The sequence below is a fragment of the Lissotriton vulgaris genome, chromosome 12 (genome assembly GCF_964263255.1).
Source record: "Lissotriton vulgaris chromosome 12, aLisVul1.2, whole genome shotgun sequence".
NCBI classification, from domain to species: Eukaryota; Metazoa; Chordata; class Amphibia; order Caudata; family Salamandridae; genus Lissotriton; species Lissotriton vulgaris.
In genome coordinates, this window is record NC_141700.1 from 645334913 (window position 1) to 645353044 (window position 18132).

At 45.9% G+C, this 18132-nt stretch overlaps 1 protein-coding gene across 1 annotated transcript in view; it reads right to left on the reverse strand.

Moving 5' to 3' along the window:
- ZC3H18 (zinc finger CCCH-type containing 18) overlaps positions 1-18132 on the reverse strand; it is a 449445-nt gene that overhangs the window by 312586 nt on the left and 118727 nt on the right. The window contains exon 5 of the mRNA XM_086945597.1: positions 15143-15235. Within this exon, the coding sequence (XP_086801723.1) occupies positions 15143-15235 (93 nt within the window). The remainder of the gene's footprint in view (positions 1-15142; positions 15236-18132) is intronic.

An 18132-nucleotide genomic window follows, 5' to 3' on the forward strand; every position in this document is an offset into this window, starting at 1 on the left:
GCTTCTGCCATAAATTAGCCCTATTGACTTTGTTGAACGCCGAATTATAATCTATAAATCCCATATAAAACAGTCTGATACTAGACTCCGCCTGGTCCATCATACACGAGAGGGTCATGAGGATAACCGCAATGCCAGTTTCACTTGTGAATCCAGTTTGATTTGGAGGGATTATTGAATGTTCCTCAGCCCATTCCCGCAATGAGCTCAGCAGGATCCCTGCAAAGTACTTTGCTTCATTATCAATGAGAGTGACCAACCGATAGTTCCCTGGGGATTTATTGTTCCCACCTTTGAAGACTGGAACGAGAATTGATCCTTGCCAGGAGGGTGGAATGCTGTTCTGTACTAAGATGGAGGTAAAAAGTGGGGCTAGCTACGAGGCCCAGAAGGCCGGATCCTCGCTAAACAAGGCCGAAGGAATACCACCTGGTCCTGGGGCCCCATCTTTCTGACCCTTTTTTATCAGCCTTTCAATTTGGTCCTCTAGGACTTTGCTGTGCTCAGTGCGGTTATCCTGATCTTGTCCCTCTGTTTCCTTTTTAGTTGTAGGATTTTTGTGGAAAAGCTTTTCCGTTGTTAGCCCTTTATTAAAGCGGTCCGGAGGTGAGATCAATTCTGTCAGAGCTTTGGTGCCCTTTGTGCCAATGATGTGATTCGGGGAGTGATCTTGTCGGTCGTTAAAGTGGCTGTGCAGGAAGGAATGCCACTCTGACTCCAATATGTTTGATGAGGCGACTTTCGGGGCTCGACCCCCAAGGCTATTTATGGTGCGCCAGAACCTCGCAGAGTTATTTGATCTTATATCTTGATATAGTTTGGACCAAAAGAGGTTGCAGTGAGCCTTTCGATGTTCTCTCTTTGCTTTTTTTAGAAGGCAGCGAGCTTCTCTCAATCTAGTTATGATCAATGTGTCCATTGGCTTGGTTTTTAATTTCCTCCATAGCCGAATCATGCTTCTTTTTGCCGAATGTATCACCGGATCCCAAGAGATCGACTGTTGGGGCCTCGTCGTTTTTGCGTGCCTAATTGGCTTTGCGTGTCTGGATGCCAACTTGCTTACAAAGCTTGTCCAGCTTACAATTTGATCTACAGGGTTGAGATAGCTATCTCCGAAACTGACTGGGTCAAACACTATGAAGAACTTTACAGTGCTAAGATTAGACATGACCAAGCAATGGATGAAGAAAGGCCGGAGGTAGCACAGAGCAGGGCGAGGTTGGAATTGGGGATTACTTTGAGTGAAGTAAACATAAGTATAAGAGATAGTGCTGGAGGCAAAGCCCCTGGCCCGGATGTAGTTCCAGTTGACTTTTATAAAAGCAACATGGATCTTTGGGGCCCATTGCTTACACAAGTTTTTAATGCATCCTGTTCTAACGGGCTATTACCTTCATGGAGTGAATCTATAATAGTCCCTATTTTTAAAAAAGGCAACAGATCGAGTTGGCACTGCTATCGCCCTATTTCACTTTTGGACTTTACCATTAAAATTTTATGTAGGGTGATTTTAAATAGATTGTAATTATGGGCAGATGAACGGTCGGTATTAAGCGACCTCCAATCTGGATTCAGGAAGGGCCTAGGCACTACTGATCAATGTCTTAATTTGCATCTTCTACTAGAAAAGTATACAAAAGCAAAGGGTGTCTGAATGTTTTTAACATTCGTTGACCTAACGTCAGCTTTCAATTGTGTCACCCACTCTAAGCTTTGATCGGTCCTGCAGAACCTGGAAGTAGACGTGGGCATAATTAATTTCCTTAGGGAACTCTACATGAGGGCTACCGCCCGGGTTAGGTATGGCAAGGGTGGAGAATGTACTGATCCATTCACCGTATCTAGAGGAGTGCGGCAAGGCTGCGTCCGCGTTCCGTTTTTGTTTACAATTTATATTAACGGTCTTGAAAAATTATTGATAGAGGAGTGCAGGGACATGCCACTTGTTGGGAGAAGATCTGTACCTGCACTCCTTTATGCTGACGATGCAGTTCTAATGGCCAGGACACCACTGGCAATGCAAATGGTGGTCAACTCATTTACAGGTTTTATGACTAAACTTGACCAACAAATTAACTGCATGAAGACCTTTAGTATGATATGTGGCCCAGGACGGCATAAAAAGGGCAAAGGAATATTTATTGGTCCTAAGCGTCTTAAACAAACTCCGATGTTTCCATATCTTGGAGTATTGTTTGACGAAGCAGGCCGATGGGCTGATGCAATACAATCTAGGAGATTACTGTTCTGTAAATCTATCACAGCTCTGAAAACATTCAGTAGAACGATGGGCAAAAAACCTGTCGGGGAGCATTTAGTTGTGTAAAGTGCCACCTGTGTGGCATTTGCTAAATATGGCGCAGGGGTTTGGGGTTATGCAAACACTAAAACACTACAAGTAGTAGAGAATAACTTCCTAAAATCCCTGCTAGGGGTACCTTATAGTGTTTCATTCTATGTCAGCCATGATGAGTTAGGGGTAACATATATAGAAGACACTATCAAGGTTGCCCCGGTACTCCTGTGGCACAGGAGTTGGTCAAATGATGAATGCATATTTAATCGCTCTATTTTAACGGATGTTATGAACCTAGAGAATGTACGGAGGGTGGCTTGGTTGACTTATGTAAGAACGTTCCTTACAAAAATAGGGCATAAGGAATATTAGGACAACCCCTCAAGAATTTGTGACACATCTAGGAAATCTTTAAAAGAGGTTTGCATGAGGCATTTGTGCGACCTGAGGTTTAATACAGAAATGGTAAAGAAAACTGTGGTCGCACATCAGTTGATTAGGACCTCAGCTTCTATGCAACCGTACATAAAGTTAAAAATTAGTGATTTTGAACGGTTTTTATTGACGGGCTTCAGATTAAACCTGTTGCATCGATCTATTAGCTTCCATGCTGTGAATATTTGGACTAAGCAATTAATTAAATGCCCCTGTGACGATCTCTCAGAACAGTCAGATATTCATACCCTCTTTTTCTGTAGATTTTACACCATTCCAAAGAAAACATTGATTGTGCCCCTCCTGAAAATTATGGAATGTAGGCAGTGTCGCCCTGCATTTTTAAAACTTCAAAAATTGGACAATATTTTAACCATTGCATATTTGTCTGCTTATTTTAAATCGGTTTTTAAATTTCGGAAGACTACGATTTAAATGAATTAAGGAAAATGATTTTATATTATCATTTTAAATACTGTATACATATTTGTATTCTGTATTACAATGAATTTTATATGTACTTTTATGGTTGTTTTATCTGATGACCGAATAAAGTTTAACTTAACTTGACTTGATCTACAGTTGACCTACAGGGGCTCTCTATCGTATATTTTGCTTCCAGTACAATACATCGGCCCACCAGGAACCTGAGATCTTCTGGAACGATGTTGTTCAAAATCCCTAAAATCACCAGAGCCAGGATGGGTGGCTCCTCTTTCAGATACCTGGCTGCCAAGGGCTGGAACGAACTCCCACTCGAGATTTGTATGGAACCCTCCGAAATTAGATTTCGGGGAAAACTGAAAACTTTTCTTTTCCCTCGCACTTAATTCCTATCCCTTCCCTTGCCCATGTCTGACCTACCTGTGTTCATTCCTCTGAGCTTCTTTGCAGTTTTCAGCACGGGGACACTGTTTTTGAGTAACCAGGCGCTTTACAAATGGCTTCTATTCTATTCTATTGATAAGTGCTGTAGGTTGTTCACCGAGCACTTGATACGTTTTAGATTAATCTTAAAGCTTTCAGAAGCCAGTGTCCCCACCTCAGCATGTTGCACCAGACTGGTACTAAGCGAAAATTCCTGAGGACTGTGATCGCTTTCTGGTCGGTTGGCAAGCCGAAACGCAGTTACTTGACTCAAAAGAGAAAGGCTGACGAAGTTGTAGTCAATTAACGATGCGCCTGTATTCAATAGAAATGAGAGGTCAGGTGGCTTATCAGGAGAGAAGCGCCCATTCAGGGCTCTGAGGCCTAGATGTTCTAAATTTCCTTGTAAGATACGGCCTTTCTGATCCTCCTTGTGCCATCCGGGGCGTTCCTGCGGTGGTATGGTCCAAACACTTTCCTGTGATTTTATTACCTCATTTTTATGTAGGACTGACATAAGCCACATGTTAAAGTCTCCAGATAGTATGTTGTCTGGGTTCGAACATCCTGTTCTCATTCTTAGCACTGTCGCCGGCATCTCGTCTAAAAGGGTTTGCCTAGATGTAGAATTTGGGCGGATGTACACGTTCAATAAGATTATTGTCTTTAGCTGAGCTTGGTGGGTGCTAAAGGAAATTCCCACAGACTGGAGGGAATGGGAAAGGCTTGCAAGGTCCCATGATGTGATTGCATTGTTTGTTGATATGTAAATAGCTAGGCCACCACTGCCTCGTCCTGACTATTTAGTTTTGATCGCTGGAGTGTGGTGAGTTTTAAACCCTTCCAAGTGCTGCGCTTTGCGAGCCATGTCTCTTGTATTGGGATCTCAAATGACCGTAAGTAAGAGATCGTGACTTCATCTCCGTTTGTTTGATAACCCATTGATGTTCCATGAACAAATCCTGAGTGGGCAAACTTCTTGTGCCTTCCAATTGATGTTTTTAGTTCTTCCGAGTTGGGGGTGGGAGTTTTGTCCCGGGCTCCCTTCAGAACCGAGTAGACCTTCTTCTGTTCTGCCCGCGGGCGCTTAGTGATTTGGGTTTCCTGCAGAACGTGAGGGTATCCTGGTTAACTGCCGGGGAGTATAGTGATGCCCCAATGGTTGAAGGTTTCCGAGTGACTTAGAATGTTATTCATTGCCTCTCTCGAGCGCCAGGTGACCTTTGTGGCTTCATTAGTTTGACCCTGGCTTGGTGCTATGAATTCTATTGAGGTGATGTCTTGCGAAGTTACACCGTTAGACAGGCCAATGGCTTTTATCAGTTTCATGATGTTCCCACGATTTAATATGTTGCAGCTGCCTCTGGACTTATACTCTGGATAGAAAAGTGTGAAGGAGGTGGCTCCATGAGAAGGGGCATTATCAGCCCCAGGTGATGTCTCCGGTCTTAACACACAGCAGGTTGAAAAAGGACCTGTCAGAAACCCAAGGGTTTCCTCCTTCATTACTTTGTGCGCTGTTGTAAAAGTCGACCTGTTCAGTACTCTTGAGCTTTTTTGGGATGCACCACGTCCAATTTCCACTTTACCACCTTTGTCCTGCACCAATGTAGAGAGATTGCCCTGGTGACCATTGAGCGGGCTGCTAACTTGGGCTTGGTTGAGTGCATTGGTGCTGCCCGGCACCTCTGTAAGCCTGGTGCGCCTTTTGCCTTCTTCCTTTAGCAGAGACGTGGGTTCCGGAAATGCCACTTGGATGTTAGAAGTTGGCTCAGTTATCCCCCCCTTTTCTTGAGTGCTCCTGGCCTGCCCCTGCAATTTCCTTTTCCTTCTCAAGAAATAGGGAACCAGTCTGGTGATTTTTAGCACTGTCGGGTGGAATTGTTTGGGGCTCTGTTTCCTTGGTTGCCTCGTTTGTGCTTATTGGGTTGTTTGGCCCGATTGAGGTTATTCGTTTGTGAGTGTTAAACAGTGGGTTAATATATAGTCGCTTTTGCTTGGGATCAGTTTTCGGTGTGGTAATGTCTGAATTCGGATCCAAAGGGACATCTTTTGGTTTCGGCGCCAACATTTTTGGTGCTGGCGTTTACGGTGCCGGCGTGGGCTGGTCTTTCTGTAAGGAAGATTTCAGCTCCGAAGGCTGCTTGGCTTTCAACATGGAGGATTTCGGCTCAGAGCCGGGTTTCTGTTCGGAACCGGAGGGCTTCGGTTCCGGCGAGGACTTCTGCTGACTCTGTACCGAGCCGAAAGGCTTGACTGGCTGCTTCGTGCCAGGCCTGGATGCGGGGCGTCAGAAACGTCAGCTCTATGCCTACCTTGGCCAGAAGGCAGAGGTTGTGCCGAAGCCTTATGCTTTTTGAGAGTGATTTGAAGGAGCAAGGGGGTCTTCCGTACTCGCGTCACCATGTCCCTGTGGCAGTTCTTCGGCATCGAGGTCTATCTCGAGCTTCAAGTCGGAGTCCTGCACGGAGAATGCTTCTTCCTCCTCTGCTGCGGATGCCTCAACGTCTTCTTGACCGGAATCTTCACCGAAGATGTCCGGCGTGTCTTCGATGCTCTGACGAGGCATCTCTTTATGTGGAGCCAGATTATTGCCAAGGGTTTTCTTCAATTGAAACGATCTGCATGTGTTGCAGACTAATTCCTTGTGCCCCGGGGACAAGCACATGTGCCACACCCTGTGTGAATCAGTGTGCGGATACTGTGGATGGCACTGAGGGCAGAATTGGAACGGTGTCCGTTCCATTGACGAGAGCTGATCGGACACGGTTATGCCAAAGGCCGTCCTGCCAAGCTTTCCTTTGAAAAGTACATTCAGATGACCGAAAAGATAAGCGGAGAAGTGGGAAACGTGTACGAAACAATACTGTCAAGGATCGAGAGGTGTGTGCGTCGAGGGACCCCGAAGAACGTGTTCGAACCGGAGCGCAGCAATACACGTCCGAAACTGAAAAACAAACAATGGAATAATCATGCACACTTTAACCGAAAGGAGGAGTCACTTTACCTTGTGACTAGGAAAGACTTCTTCAAAGAAAAACAACTTGCAAACGTCCAAACCCAACACGAGATGGCACGAGTATGCAAAGCATGTGTATTTACCGCACACATGCCTTGAACATATTGTTACCAATTCCGTAAAATATACGGAGTGGGCTTTGGCTATGCCAAGGAGAACCTTTCCCTATCACTTCACGTTACTGATTGTTTAGGGTATCATTCTGTTTTCATTAAGTGTTTGCAATAGAATGAATGAAGCATTATTTTATATTTTAAAAGCACATTGACTCATGACACTTAGAATTCTTTATCTCATAGAAGCACTGTATTAGCTTGCAGAACAAACCAGACTAGAAACTGTGCAGTACAGTCTTAAGCAGAGCAGTGATGTCCCATCACAGGAACCAGTTCCTCATAGACCGCAGGCAAGACTTTGCTGGATGGAATGCCCCAAGAAATGATATGCCAGCCTTACGAGGGGTATTTGCTGAAAAATATCCTCCAACACAGTGCATGTGCAGAGCATGATGGTGATGTTTTCCTTTTAAAGCCAAGTGGTAATAGGAAAAGAAGACAGTCTGCATTCCAGCAGCAAGTGGAGGCAGCAAAAAAGGAGGATGTCTGTATAATAAATTAAACCACCATGAAATTGTCTGGGAAGGTTTGTGACAGGAGGCCTGCACATGAGGACTCAGCAATCATTCAGCAATTAAAGTTCTAGTGCCTATCAAAAGATTCGGTAAAAGATCCTATCAATGTTCACCAGAGAGGGAGGAGGAAAAACAGCAACACATTCAGGTGAGTGCTATTTGCCAACCTGAGTTACTGCACCTGGGTTTTGAAACACACAGGTACATCTAAACGGCTGTTTAATAAAATGCTTTGAACACTTTGTTTGTACACCTCATTGGTGTTGTACATATCATTGGTGATGAACCAATAACAGGTATGTACAAGAAGCACTCATTTTAAAGAGGTCAAAACAGAATGCAACATTGGAGAAACTGTATTTATGAAAGGATTTGAAAACAACAAATTTAGAATTGTTAATGTAAAATAAAATTATTCATCAGTACAAGCAAATAGCTCCCCTTTGACGCACTTCCTGAACGCACTGAGGAAGTAAGGAAAGTGAGTGATGCCTGCCCCTTTTTAAAAAGTTTGTTTGCAATTCCCTAAAGGAAAGTGTTATAACGTTTGATTTTTGAATGATCCATTTACAGCACAATAATCCAGTGTTTTGGTCAGAAAATGACAAGCTTATCATGCATTCTATAAGCTCACTCCACGAATAATTAAAATTTAAATACGTTCCACCTCCTAAAGTTACCTTTCATGTGGGGTTTTGGAAGGTCTGGGTCTCCAAAATAGTCTGCAAATTATGGGAACTCATTTTAAATTTTCGGGTAAACTAAAAAAAGCCGGCCCTCAAGATGCATTCATGAAATATTCCAATCGAATATGCTACTTACTAGTATGCATCTGTTCTTGGCATGTAGGGCTACTGACATTCATATCTGTGCATAGATCGCCGCCTAGTGTTGGGTCCGGATGATTGCACATTGTTGTCCTGGAAGAGTCTTCGAAGTATCACGAGATAGGTGGCTCCTCCCCTGGACTACAGTGCGCATGGGCATCGACTCCATCCCCAGATTGTTTTTAGCCATTGTGGCCAAGATGGAGTGAAACTCAGTGAATGATGACCATGCTATGAGTATATATGTGAATACTGCAGCTGCTACAGGCGCCGGGGAGGAGGGCGGGCGATATGAATGTCAGCAGCCCTACATGCCAAGAACAGATGCATACTAGTAAGTAGCATATTCGGTTCGAGGCATGTGGGCTGCTGAATTCATATCTGTGCATAGAATACATAGCAGTCCCTCCATTAACGGCGGCCGCCCGTGCCAGCTGCAGCAGTTTGGAAAAGTGTCTTGAGAACAGCATGCCCTACAGCTGCCTGCTGTTTGGAGTGCACATCAACACAGTAATGCTTAGTAAATGTGTGCGTGGTAGACCATGTTGCTGCTCTACGTATGTCCTCTAAGGGAATGTTTCCAAGGAAAGCCATAGAGGCCCCCAACTTCCTGGTGGAGTGGGCTCTCGGTGGAATGGTAAGAGTGCGATTTGCTTTTGCATAGCAGATCTGGATACATTTAACGATCCACCTAGAACACCAGCCTTGGAAATAGGGTTACCTTTGTGGTGTGGCGCAAAGGCGACAAAGAGATGTTTAGTCTTTCTAAAATCTTTGGTCCTTATCAATGTAATACAATAGGGCCCGCTTAACGTCAAGGATGTGGAGCATCCGCTCCGCCAGTGACTCAGGATTTTGAAAGAAAACAGGTAATTCGATTGTTTGGTTGAGGTGGAACTGAGACACAACCTTGGGCAGGAACTTAGGGTTAGTGCGGAGCACCACCCTGTTGGAATGAATTTGGATAAATGGCTCTTGGATTGTGAGGGCTTGCAATTCACTGACCCTCCGTAGCGATGTAATTGCTACAAGGAAAGCCACTTTCCACGTCAAGAACTGAATCTCGCAGGAATGCAGTGGTTCAAAGGGAGGACCCATCAGTCTGGTAAGAACCACATTGAGGTTCCACTCAGAAGCTGGTGGAGTCCGTGGCGGAATGACTCGTTTGAGGCCTTCCAAAAAAGCTTTGATGGCAGGCACCTTGAAGAGCGAAAGGTGTTGTCTATTTTGGAGATACGCGGCCATTGCAGACAGATGAATACGTATGGAAGTATAGGCCAGATTACACTTGTACAGATGGAACAGGTAACAGATGATGTCTTGAATGGAAGCATCAAGCGGGTTAATGTTGTGGTTTGCACAATAAATTGCAAAACGCTTCCATTTCGCCGCGTAGCAGGATCTAGTAGTAGGCTTCCTTGCCTCCCGAATGATGTCCATGCAATTGGGAGGCAAGTTCAGGTAGCCAAACTCTAGGACTTCAGGAGCCAGACCACCAGGTTGAGCTGTTGCGGATCTGGGTGCTGAATGTCGCCATGGCTCTGCGTCAGAAGGCTGGGTGTGAGACGTAGCCTCTGATGCGGTACCACGGACAGTTCCAGAAACGTGGTGTACCACGGTTGACGAGCCCATGTTGGAGCAACCAGGATGAGAGTCATCGAGTGTTGCCTGAGTTTGCGTGCCACCAGCGGTATCAGTGGTGCTGGGGGAAAAGCGTACGCAAATTTGCCTGACCAGTTCATCCATATCGCATTGCCCTGCGACAGTGGGTGTGGGAATCTGGCGGCGAAGCTTTGGCATTTTGCGTTCTCCTGAGTGGCGAACAGGTCGATCTCTGGATGACCCCACCTTTGGAAGTACGGCCGGAGTACTGATGGATGTATCTCCCACTCGTGCATTTGGTGGCTGTGCCTGCTGAGCAGGTCCGCCATCTGATTGTCTTTCCCTGGGAGATGCTCCGCCATGAGGAAGATGTTCCTCTGAATGGCCCACTTCCACATGCTCTGAGCCAGATGAGACAGCTGCGGAGAGTGTGTGCCTCCCTGCTTCTGAATGTAGTACATCGCTGTCATGTTGTCCGTCCGGATCAACACAACCTTGTTGCATAGATGTACTTTGAAGGCCTTTAGTGCCATGAAGATTGCCATCAGTTCCAGAACATTGATGTGCATCTTCCCCTGTTGCTGCGTCCATAGTCCCTGCACAGTGTATTGGAGTACATGCGCTCCCCATCCCTGGAGAGAAGCGTCCGTTGTCAGGATAATCTGTGGCACAGGCTCCTGAAACGGTCGGCCCTTGCAAAGGTTTCGTGGATTCCACCAATGCAGAGAGTTGTACGCCCGACCGCTCACCAACACTAGGTCTTTCAACTGGTTGTGAGCCTGAGTCCACTGACGTGCCAAGCACTCCTGAAGCGGACGCATATGTAGTCTCGCGTGCGGGACAATGGAGATGCAGGAGGCCATCATGCCTATCAACTGCATGAACACTCTCGCTGGAAGCGAGTGTTGAGGTCTGAATCTTTGGATCAGCGATTGAATGCTGTCGACTCTCACTGAATTCGGCTGTGCTGTGGCCGCCAGAGTGTTTATAGTCGCACCCAGATACTGCCATATGTGGGCGGGCTGGAGATGGGACTTTGGATAATTCAGTGAGAAACCCAGATCGTGCAGAAGGTGAATGGTGTGGGACACGTGGCCGGCACACTGCTGGGCCGACTTCGCCTGAATGAGCCAGTCGTCCAGATAGGGATAGACGTGAATGTTTTGACGTCTGAGATGTGCCGCCACCGTCGCCAGGCACTTTGTGAAAACCCTGGGTGCCGTGGTGACCCCAAAAGGCAAAGCCTTGAACTGGTAGTGCTGGTCTTGTATGGTGAACCGGAGGTATTTTCTGTGTGAAGGATGTAGTGGAATGTGGAAGTACGCATCCTTCAGGTCCAGAGTTGCCAGGAAGTCCCCCTGTTGAAGCAGTGGGAGAACCTGCTGCAGCGTGAGCATGTGGAAATGCTCTGATAGGATGTAAAAGTTGAGGGGCCTTAGATCCAGGATGGGCCTGAGGGATCCGTCCTTCTTTGGAATAAGAAAGTACAGGGAGTAAACTCCCGTACCTCTTTCCTGCAAGGGCACGAGCTCTATTGCCCCTTTTTGCAGCATGACTGTGACCCCCTGCTGCAATAAGTGCAAGTGCTCGCCGGACATAGGACGGTGCCTTGGGGGTATGTTGGGTGGAGTGGATGTGAGCTCCAGACAATAACCGAATTGGACAAGTGTCCTGACCCACCTGTCCGTGGTGATGGACTTCCACACGGGCAGGAACTGCTGGAGTCTCCCCCCGACCGGTGTTGCGTGGTCGGGGGGCAGTGACAAGGCGTCACTGTTTGTTGGCGGTGGAGGACCTGGAGCTGTTGTTGCCACGTCCTCTGCCCTTGATGTTGTTGCCGCGGTAACCACCTCAACCCTTGTTGGTATAAGAAGTTTGGGTGTTGCTTTTGTAGAACTGCGCTGACTGCGAGAGTTGACCCCTTGAGGTGCCCCTAGTATTGGAGCGACGAAAGGACCCACTCCGAAACTGCTGGGATTGCAAGGCACCCATAGATTTTGCGGTGTCGGTGTCCTTCTTCATCTTTTCAAGGGTGGTATCAACCTCAGGCTGCTTCCTTATATTGATCGGGCAAATGCTGTAAAAGGGTCTCTAGAGAATCATAGTGTGGCCTGTCATAACGCGCTAGTAGCGCCTGCGTGTTGGATATGCTCCACATATTGGCTGCCTGCGCTGCCACCCTCTTCCCTGAAGCCTCAAAGACTTTTGACTCCTTGTCTGGGGGAGGAGCATCACCCGTAGTCTGTGAGTTGGCTCTTTTACGGGAATTGGAGACAACCAGGGAACCCAGAGGCAACTGTCCCTTAATATAAGTTGGATCAGTGGGCGCCGCCTTGTACTTCTTGTCGATTCTTGGGTTGATGACCCTCGCCCGGGTGGGCTCTTTGAACACCTCAGCCGCGTGCTTCAGAACACCCTTCAGCATTGGCAGAGTCTTCACTGTCTTTTCAGAGACCGAAAAGGTGTCAAAGAGGAAGTCGACGTCCACTGGGTCAGCATGGAGCTCGACGTTGTGATTGGCTGCTGCCCTCTCAATAAGGGCATTGAAAGCCACAGAGTCCTCAGTGGGGGAAGTTTTGGCGGAAAAAAACAATCTGGGGATGGAGTCGATGCCCATGCGCACTGTAGTCCAGGGGAGGAGCCACCTATCTCGTGATACTTCGAAGACTCTTCCAGGACAACAATGTGCAATCATCCGGACCCAACACTAGGCGGCGATCTATGCACAGATATGAATTCAGCAGCCCACATGCCTCGAACATTCTATTACTTTCATTATGCCACAAACCAGTTTGAATCTCCCATGTGTATTGTGAGGTTCATCGCCCCCAATGAAACCTACCTACGGCAATAGTAAATATTTGAGGCATGAACAAAATTATGTCCAGAATTCCTAAAATAATCCAATGAGGACCAAATTATGCCAGGCCACAATAATGCTTATAATGCTCTCAAAGAGTTATGAGGGACATTTTATTCATGGGCCATCAACACAGAATGCCCAAAATATACCAAGGAGGGACACATTATACCACGTTCATTACTTCTCCACTCACCGACCTATGCAACTCCATCCTCCAGACAGGCATATATCCTGAAATCTGGAAAAAAGCGGTCATCAAGCCCTTGTTAAAAAAGCCTTCCCTGGACCCCACGGACTCTGCTAATTATAGACCTATTGCCTGCCTTCCATTTCCGGCCAAAATATTTGAAGCTATTATGAACAAACAGCCGTCGGGTTTCATTGATTGCCATCAACTTCTAGATGATACCCAGTTCGGCTTCAGGAAGGGCCACGGTACAGAGACGGCTTTGATAAAGGCCTCGGACGAGATCAGGACTATAATGGACCAGGGTGGGGCAGCGGTCCTTATACTCCTGGATCTGTACACTGCCTTTGACACGGTCGATCATTCCATCTTGATCGACCGCGTCACATCCCCGGGGGTGACCCACCTTGCCAGGGACCTCATCGCTTCATTTCTGGCTAACCGTACTCAGGCGGTGAAAATGGGCACTTTTTACTCGCCCAGCTTCACCCTCCCGTGTGGGGTGCCCCAGGGCTGCTCGCTAAACCCCACATTATTTAACATATATGTGGCGGATCTGGCAAAAGTTATTAAAGCACATGGACTCCGCTTAACCACCTATGCAGACGACACCCAATTGGTGTTGGCAGTGCACAAGGATGGACCAGCTGTGGCCGCAAGATTTCAGGAGGGGATGCTGGCCATTAGTTCCTGGATGTCAAGCAATTGCTTGATGTTAAATTCGGACAAGACCGAGGTGATGACCTTTGGCAACCTTTCTCCGGAATGGTCTTCCATCTGGTGGCCCAGTGAAATGGGTCCACCCCCCACTCCGGTTGCCAAGGTCAGAAACCTCGGTATCATGTTCAACGAGAAGCTGTTGTTCAAACACCATGTGAACACGGTGGTTTCATCATCTTTCTATATACTAAGGAAGATCAAAAAGCTGCTGCCATATCTCCCTTCAGGGGCAGGGAAAACCTTGATCACCACTCTTGTTTTCTCTAAAATGGATTATGGCAACGCCCTCTTCCTTGGTACTCAAGAACAGATCCTAACTAAACTACAATCGGTGCAAAATGCAGCGGCAAGAATGCTGATAGGCATCCCCAGCCGTCGTCCCACCTCTCTAGCCATTCGCCAACTGCACTGGCTAAGAGTCAAGAGCAGGATAAAGTTTAAGGCACTCTGTATTGCCTATAAGGCCATCCATGATTCAGGACCTAGGTTCCTCAAGGATGCCTTTCGGATCTACGCCCCTCAAAGGCCCCTTCGCTCAGCTTGCACCCATCTCCTCTCGGTCCCACGTACCAGAACCACTAGCTGGGGAGACAGACACTTTCTAGTAGCAACCCCCAGGCTGTGGAATTCACTTCCCCTGTCCATCAAAACCAGTCCCACACTCATTATCTTCCGTAAACTCCTGAAAACCTGGTTATTCAATCAATGATTCATCTGGTAGTTCTTCATCCCAGGCAGTCTGATATGCGCCGAGACACCCTCGGGTATTTGTGCGCAATAAAAATCTCAAAAACAAACAAACATAAACCTGAAAGTAAGGGCATGTACACCACATCTTCAAGTCTAGCACATACAGTCAATTCTATTTCTTGGTTTACCTCACCTGCAAGTTCCCCAATTTCAATTTTACCTGAATCGGTATCTCTATTGCTAAGTTTCAGTTTCATTTTACTAATCAAACTTTTACCACTGTCACCTCTTCCTTCATAGGCTTTTCGATGCTCTACAATTAAAATGTTTCTCCTATTAGTTTTTAACTGATCATCTTCTTTAAAAACACTACCTCTAAAGTCAACTATGTCTTAAGCTCCACTTTTCTGCTTTTGTGTCTACTTTCAATTCTTTGTGTTGAACAGATTTATCATTTCTTTCTCTTTGTTTGCTAATTTTACTTTTTTTCTGGATGCTCTATTTTCATCGTATTTATCCATTTTTTGTTTTTCTTCCATCATCTTTTTTCATCCTCCTGTCTCGTGCAACTTTTCTTCCCGCCTTTTTAACCAACTTACTATAAATAATTTTTCTTTAGTTTTTTTTTCTAATATCCTTTACCCCCATTTGCCTATGCTCTTCAATTTTTGATTTCTTTTAGTTTTTTAAATTTTCTGTTTCACTCATTTCACCTCCGTCTCTTGATTTTTATGCTCCTCTTGCCACCTTACTCTTTCTTTTGTTCTTTCCTGTTAAGCACATGGTTCTACAATGCGGGTAGTAGTTTTATTAACAGATTTAAAAGGTCTCTGTGAGGTCAGTTTGCCACAAGGTCTCACACCCTAAGCAAGCTGCACACTTATATCTTTGCAACACAACTCGCTTGCACCAACATAGCATATTATGAGTCATACACAACAAACATGAGTAAAGTATGTCTATAAACACAAGTGTTCAAGCAGTATACTTTCAAGCATTCCTTACCTCTTTTGCATGCCTAAGCCCTCGCTCCCATGCACTCTCAGCTTGGGGTTCGGGTGGTGGGACTGGAAGGAGCTCCTCAGCAGCTGGTGTCCCCTGTCAAAGGGCAAAAGAAACAGACTAGTTTAAAAAAATTACTATGAGAAACCTTTGTAATTCTCAACTCAATTGCAACAGCCGGTGAAGGGGTAAAATATGACTAATTCAAAAGTGGAAAGAGAGCACCCAAGCAAAAAACACAAATAACCTAGATTTTTAAACAAAATACAAAATCACAAACAATTTATATGGTCCTACCAAAAGTGGGCTTATCCAATTGTCTTTTCTAGTAAATATACAGTGTAAATGAAAAAGCCGTCTTTTTAAATACAGGTGAATAAAATGACAAAATGATCCACACAGGCACCATGAACATTTTTACTAATGTTTAAGTCAACTGCTCAGAGGTGCGTTAGAGCCACTTCCAGAGAAACAAAATTATCCATGTAAATTTCATGAGGCAACTGATGGTAGTTACACCAGCACCATGAAAACTATTAATTTGCCGCTGCATGTTCAACAGCTACCTGTCTTAGCATCTAACTTCAGACAAGAGTTCTGTACTTGATAAGATCTTGAGCTGTTACAAATGGATCACAGTAGCCAGGTTAAACTCTAAAGTCACAGCTGTTCCTACACTCTCAAAACGTCTGAAAGTATTCAGGTTTACTAGCACTAACATCAAGGAAACTAGTTAGCATATGAACACATCCTTCAACAAACTGGCAGTCCTAGCAGCAACATAAGACCCTGGCACAGACACAGAGAACCTGCTCTGCAATTTCCACCACACTGTCCACAGTACATCAGATGCCCTTGCCTTCTTAAATCTGTCCGGAGAGAAGACCAAACGATTTGCACTATGGTACAGCTAGATTAAAAGAAAAGAAAATCAAGAACATAGATCAAAGGAAACCTATTGGCACCAAGGCTGAATGCTCAACTCACAGCTGCTTAATAGAGAGGAAAAAGCTGCTTACTACAAAGCCATCACTTGCAAGGCCTTAAATTAGAGCAGGCCACTCTTAAAAGTGATCAAGTCCTGCATTAATTCAATCCAACAATCAGCCATTCAGAGGAAAATAATGTACCTGTTCAACAAAAGTTAGCGGCATAACTGTACGTCACATGATGAATACTACTACAACTTGCAGAGCACCCAAATGAATTACATTCAATATGCCCTTTACTGGCAATCTGCCAATAAGGAATAGTTTCTTACCTGTCGGTGTAGTTTTGCAGCTTGAAGATCTTTCTGGATTCACTATGCTGTGCATTATTCTGCGGTCTTGTGGTTGGGTCCGGATTCGTAGTCTTTTCTTTGTTTTTTGTTTTTTTTGTAGCCCAGGTGGGCGTTGACGTCCCACCCCTTGGTGTATTTCCGGTGACGTCGGCATGCTTCCTGCGGAAGATCCCACTCTTGGGCGCCATCTTCGGATTCTTTTTTCTCGTGTTCGTTCTGTTACCGGAGTTATGGCAATGTTCAACTAAATTATTCACCGCTTTAACCTCTAAGGTATGTTTTTCCAAGTATTGTCTTTGTTTAAACCCCCTTTTCTCTCCAGCCTCATCTTTCTGGCGGAGGTGGGTGGGTTCGCTAGTGAATCCAGAAAGATCTTCATGCTGCAAAACTACACCGACAGGTAAGAAACTATTTGTTTTGCAGCGTGAATCTTTCTGGATTCACTATGCTGTGCATAGACTTTTTAGCGGTTTCTTATGTTTGTGGCGGCTGGGTGGAAGATGAGCGTTGGTTATTGAATATGTGCTGAAGCACCTTTTGTCCGACTTGTGTTTCCTTGTTCATCTGTATATCCACACAGTAGTGCTTCGTGAAAGTGTGCACTGAAGCCCAGGTTGCCGCCAGGCATATGTCCTGAATTGGTGTGTTAGCTAGGAAGGCTATTGTAGCCCCCTTTTTCCTGGTAGAGTGGGCACGTGTGCCCCCTTCCAGTTCCTGTCCTGCCTGCTTGTGGCAGAACTGTATTGTTTGTGCGATCCATCTCGCAATTGTTCCTTTAGTTACTGGCTTCCCCATGAAACTCTTTGCGAAGGACACAAAGAACTGCTTTGTCTTCCTGTGTTCCTTTGTTCTCTCAATGTAGTGCATGGCCGCCCTTCTGGCGTCTAGGGTGTGCAGAGCTCGTTCAGCGCTTGTGGCCGGTTTCTGGAAGAAACTAGGTATTTGTATGGTCTGGTTCATGTGGAACCTTGACACCACCTTTGGCATGAAGTGTGGGTCCGTCCTCATTACCACCCTATCATTGTGAATCTGTATGTAGGGTTCCTGTAGCGTTAGTGCCTGTAGCTCGCTTACTCTGCGCAGTGAGGTGATTGCCACCAGGAAAGCGGTTTTCTTGGTCAGCATCTCTAGGGATGCCCTATGTATTGGCTCGAAAGGGTGTTTCATGAGCTCCGTTAGGACTAGGTTAAGGTTCCATGCAGGCGGCGGCACCCGCTTTGGTGGTGCGATCCTCTTTGCCCCTTCCAGGAATCTCTTAATCACTTGTGATGTGAAGAAACTCCTACAAGTTTCTCCTCTTGTGTAAGCGACTATTGCTGCCAAGTGAACTCTCAATGAGGATGAGCGTAGGTTCTTGTCGAGTAGGTGTGCGAGGTATCTTAGCACTGTTGAGTCCTTTTGCATCTTGTTGTGAAGTTTTTCTTTCCTGCACCACAGGGTAAATATCTTCCATTTTGATACATAGCACCTTCGTGTGCTGGGCCTTCGTGCCTCCCAAAGTACCCTTAGGGTGCTCTCTGGTAGTTTCAGATGCGCAAACTATATGTCCTCAGGAGCCATGCTACTAAGCTCAGGCTCTCTGGCTCTGGGTGCAGCACCTCTCCAATTTGCATGGAGAGTAGGTCTTTCCTTCTCCCGAATCTGTGGGGTGCACTTTGTCATCTCCATGATCTGCGAGTACCATGTCTGCCTGGCCCACTGCGGTGCGACC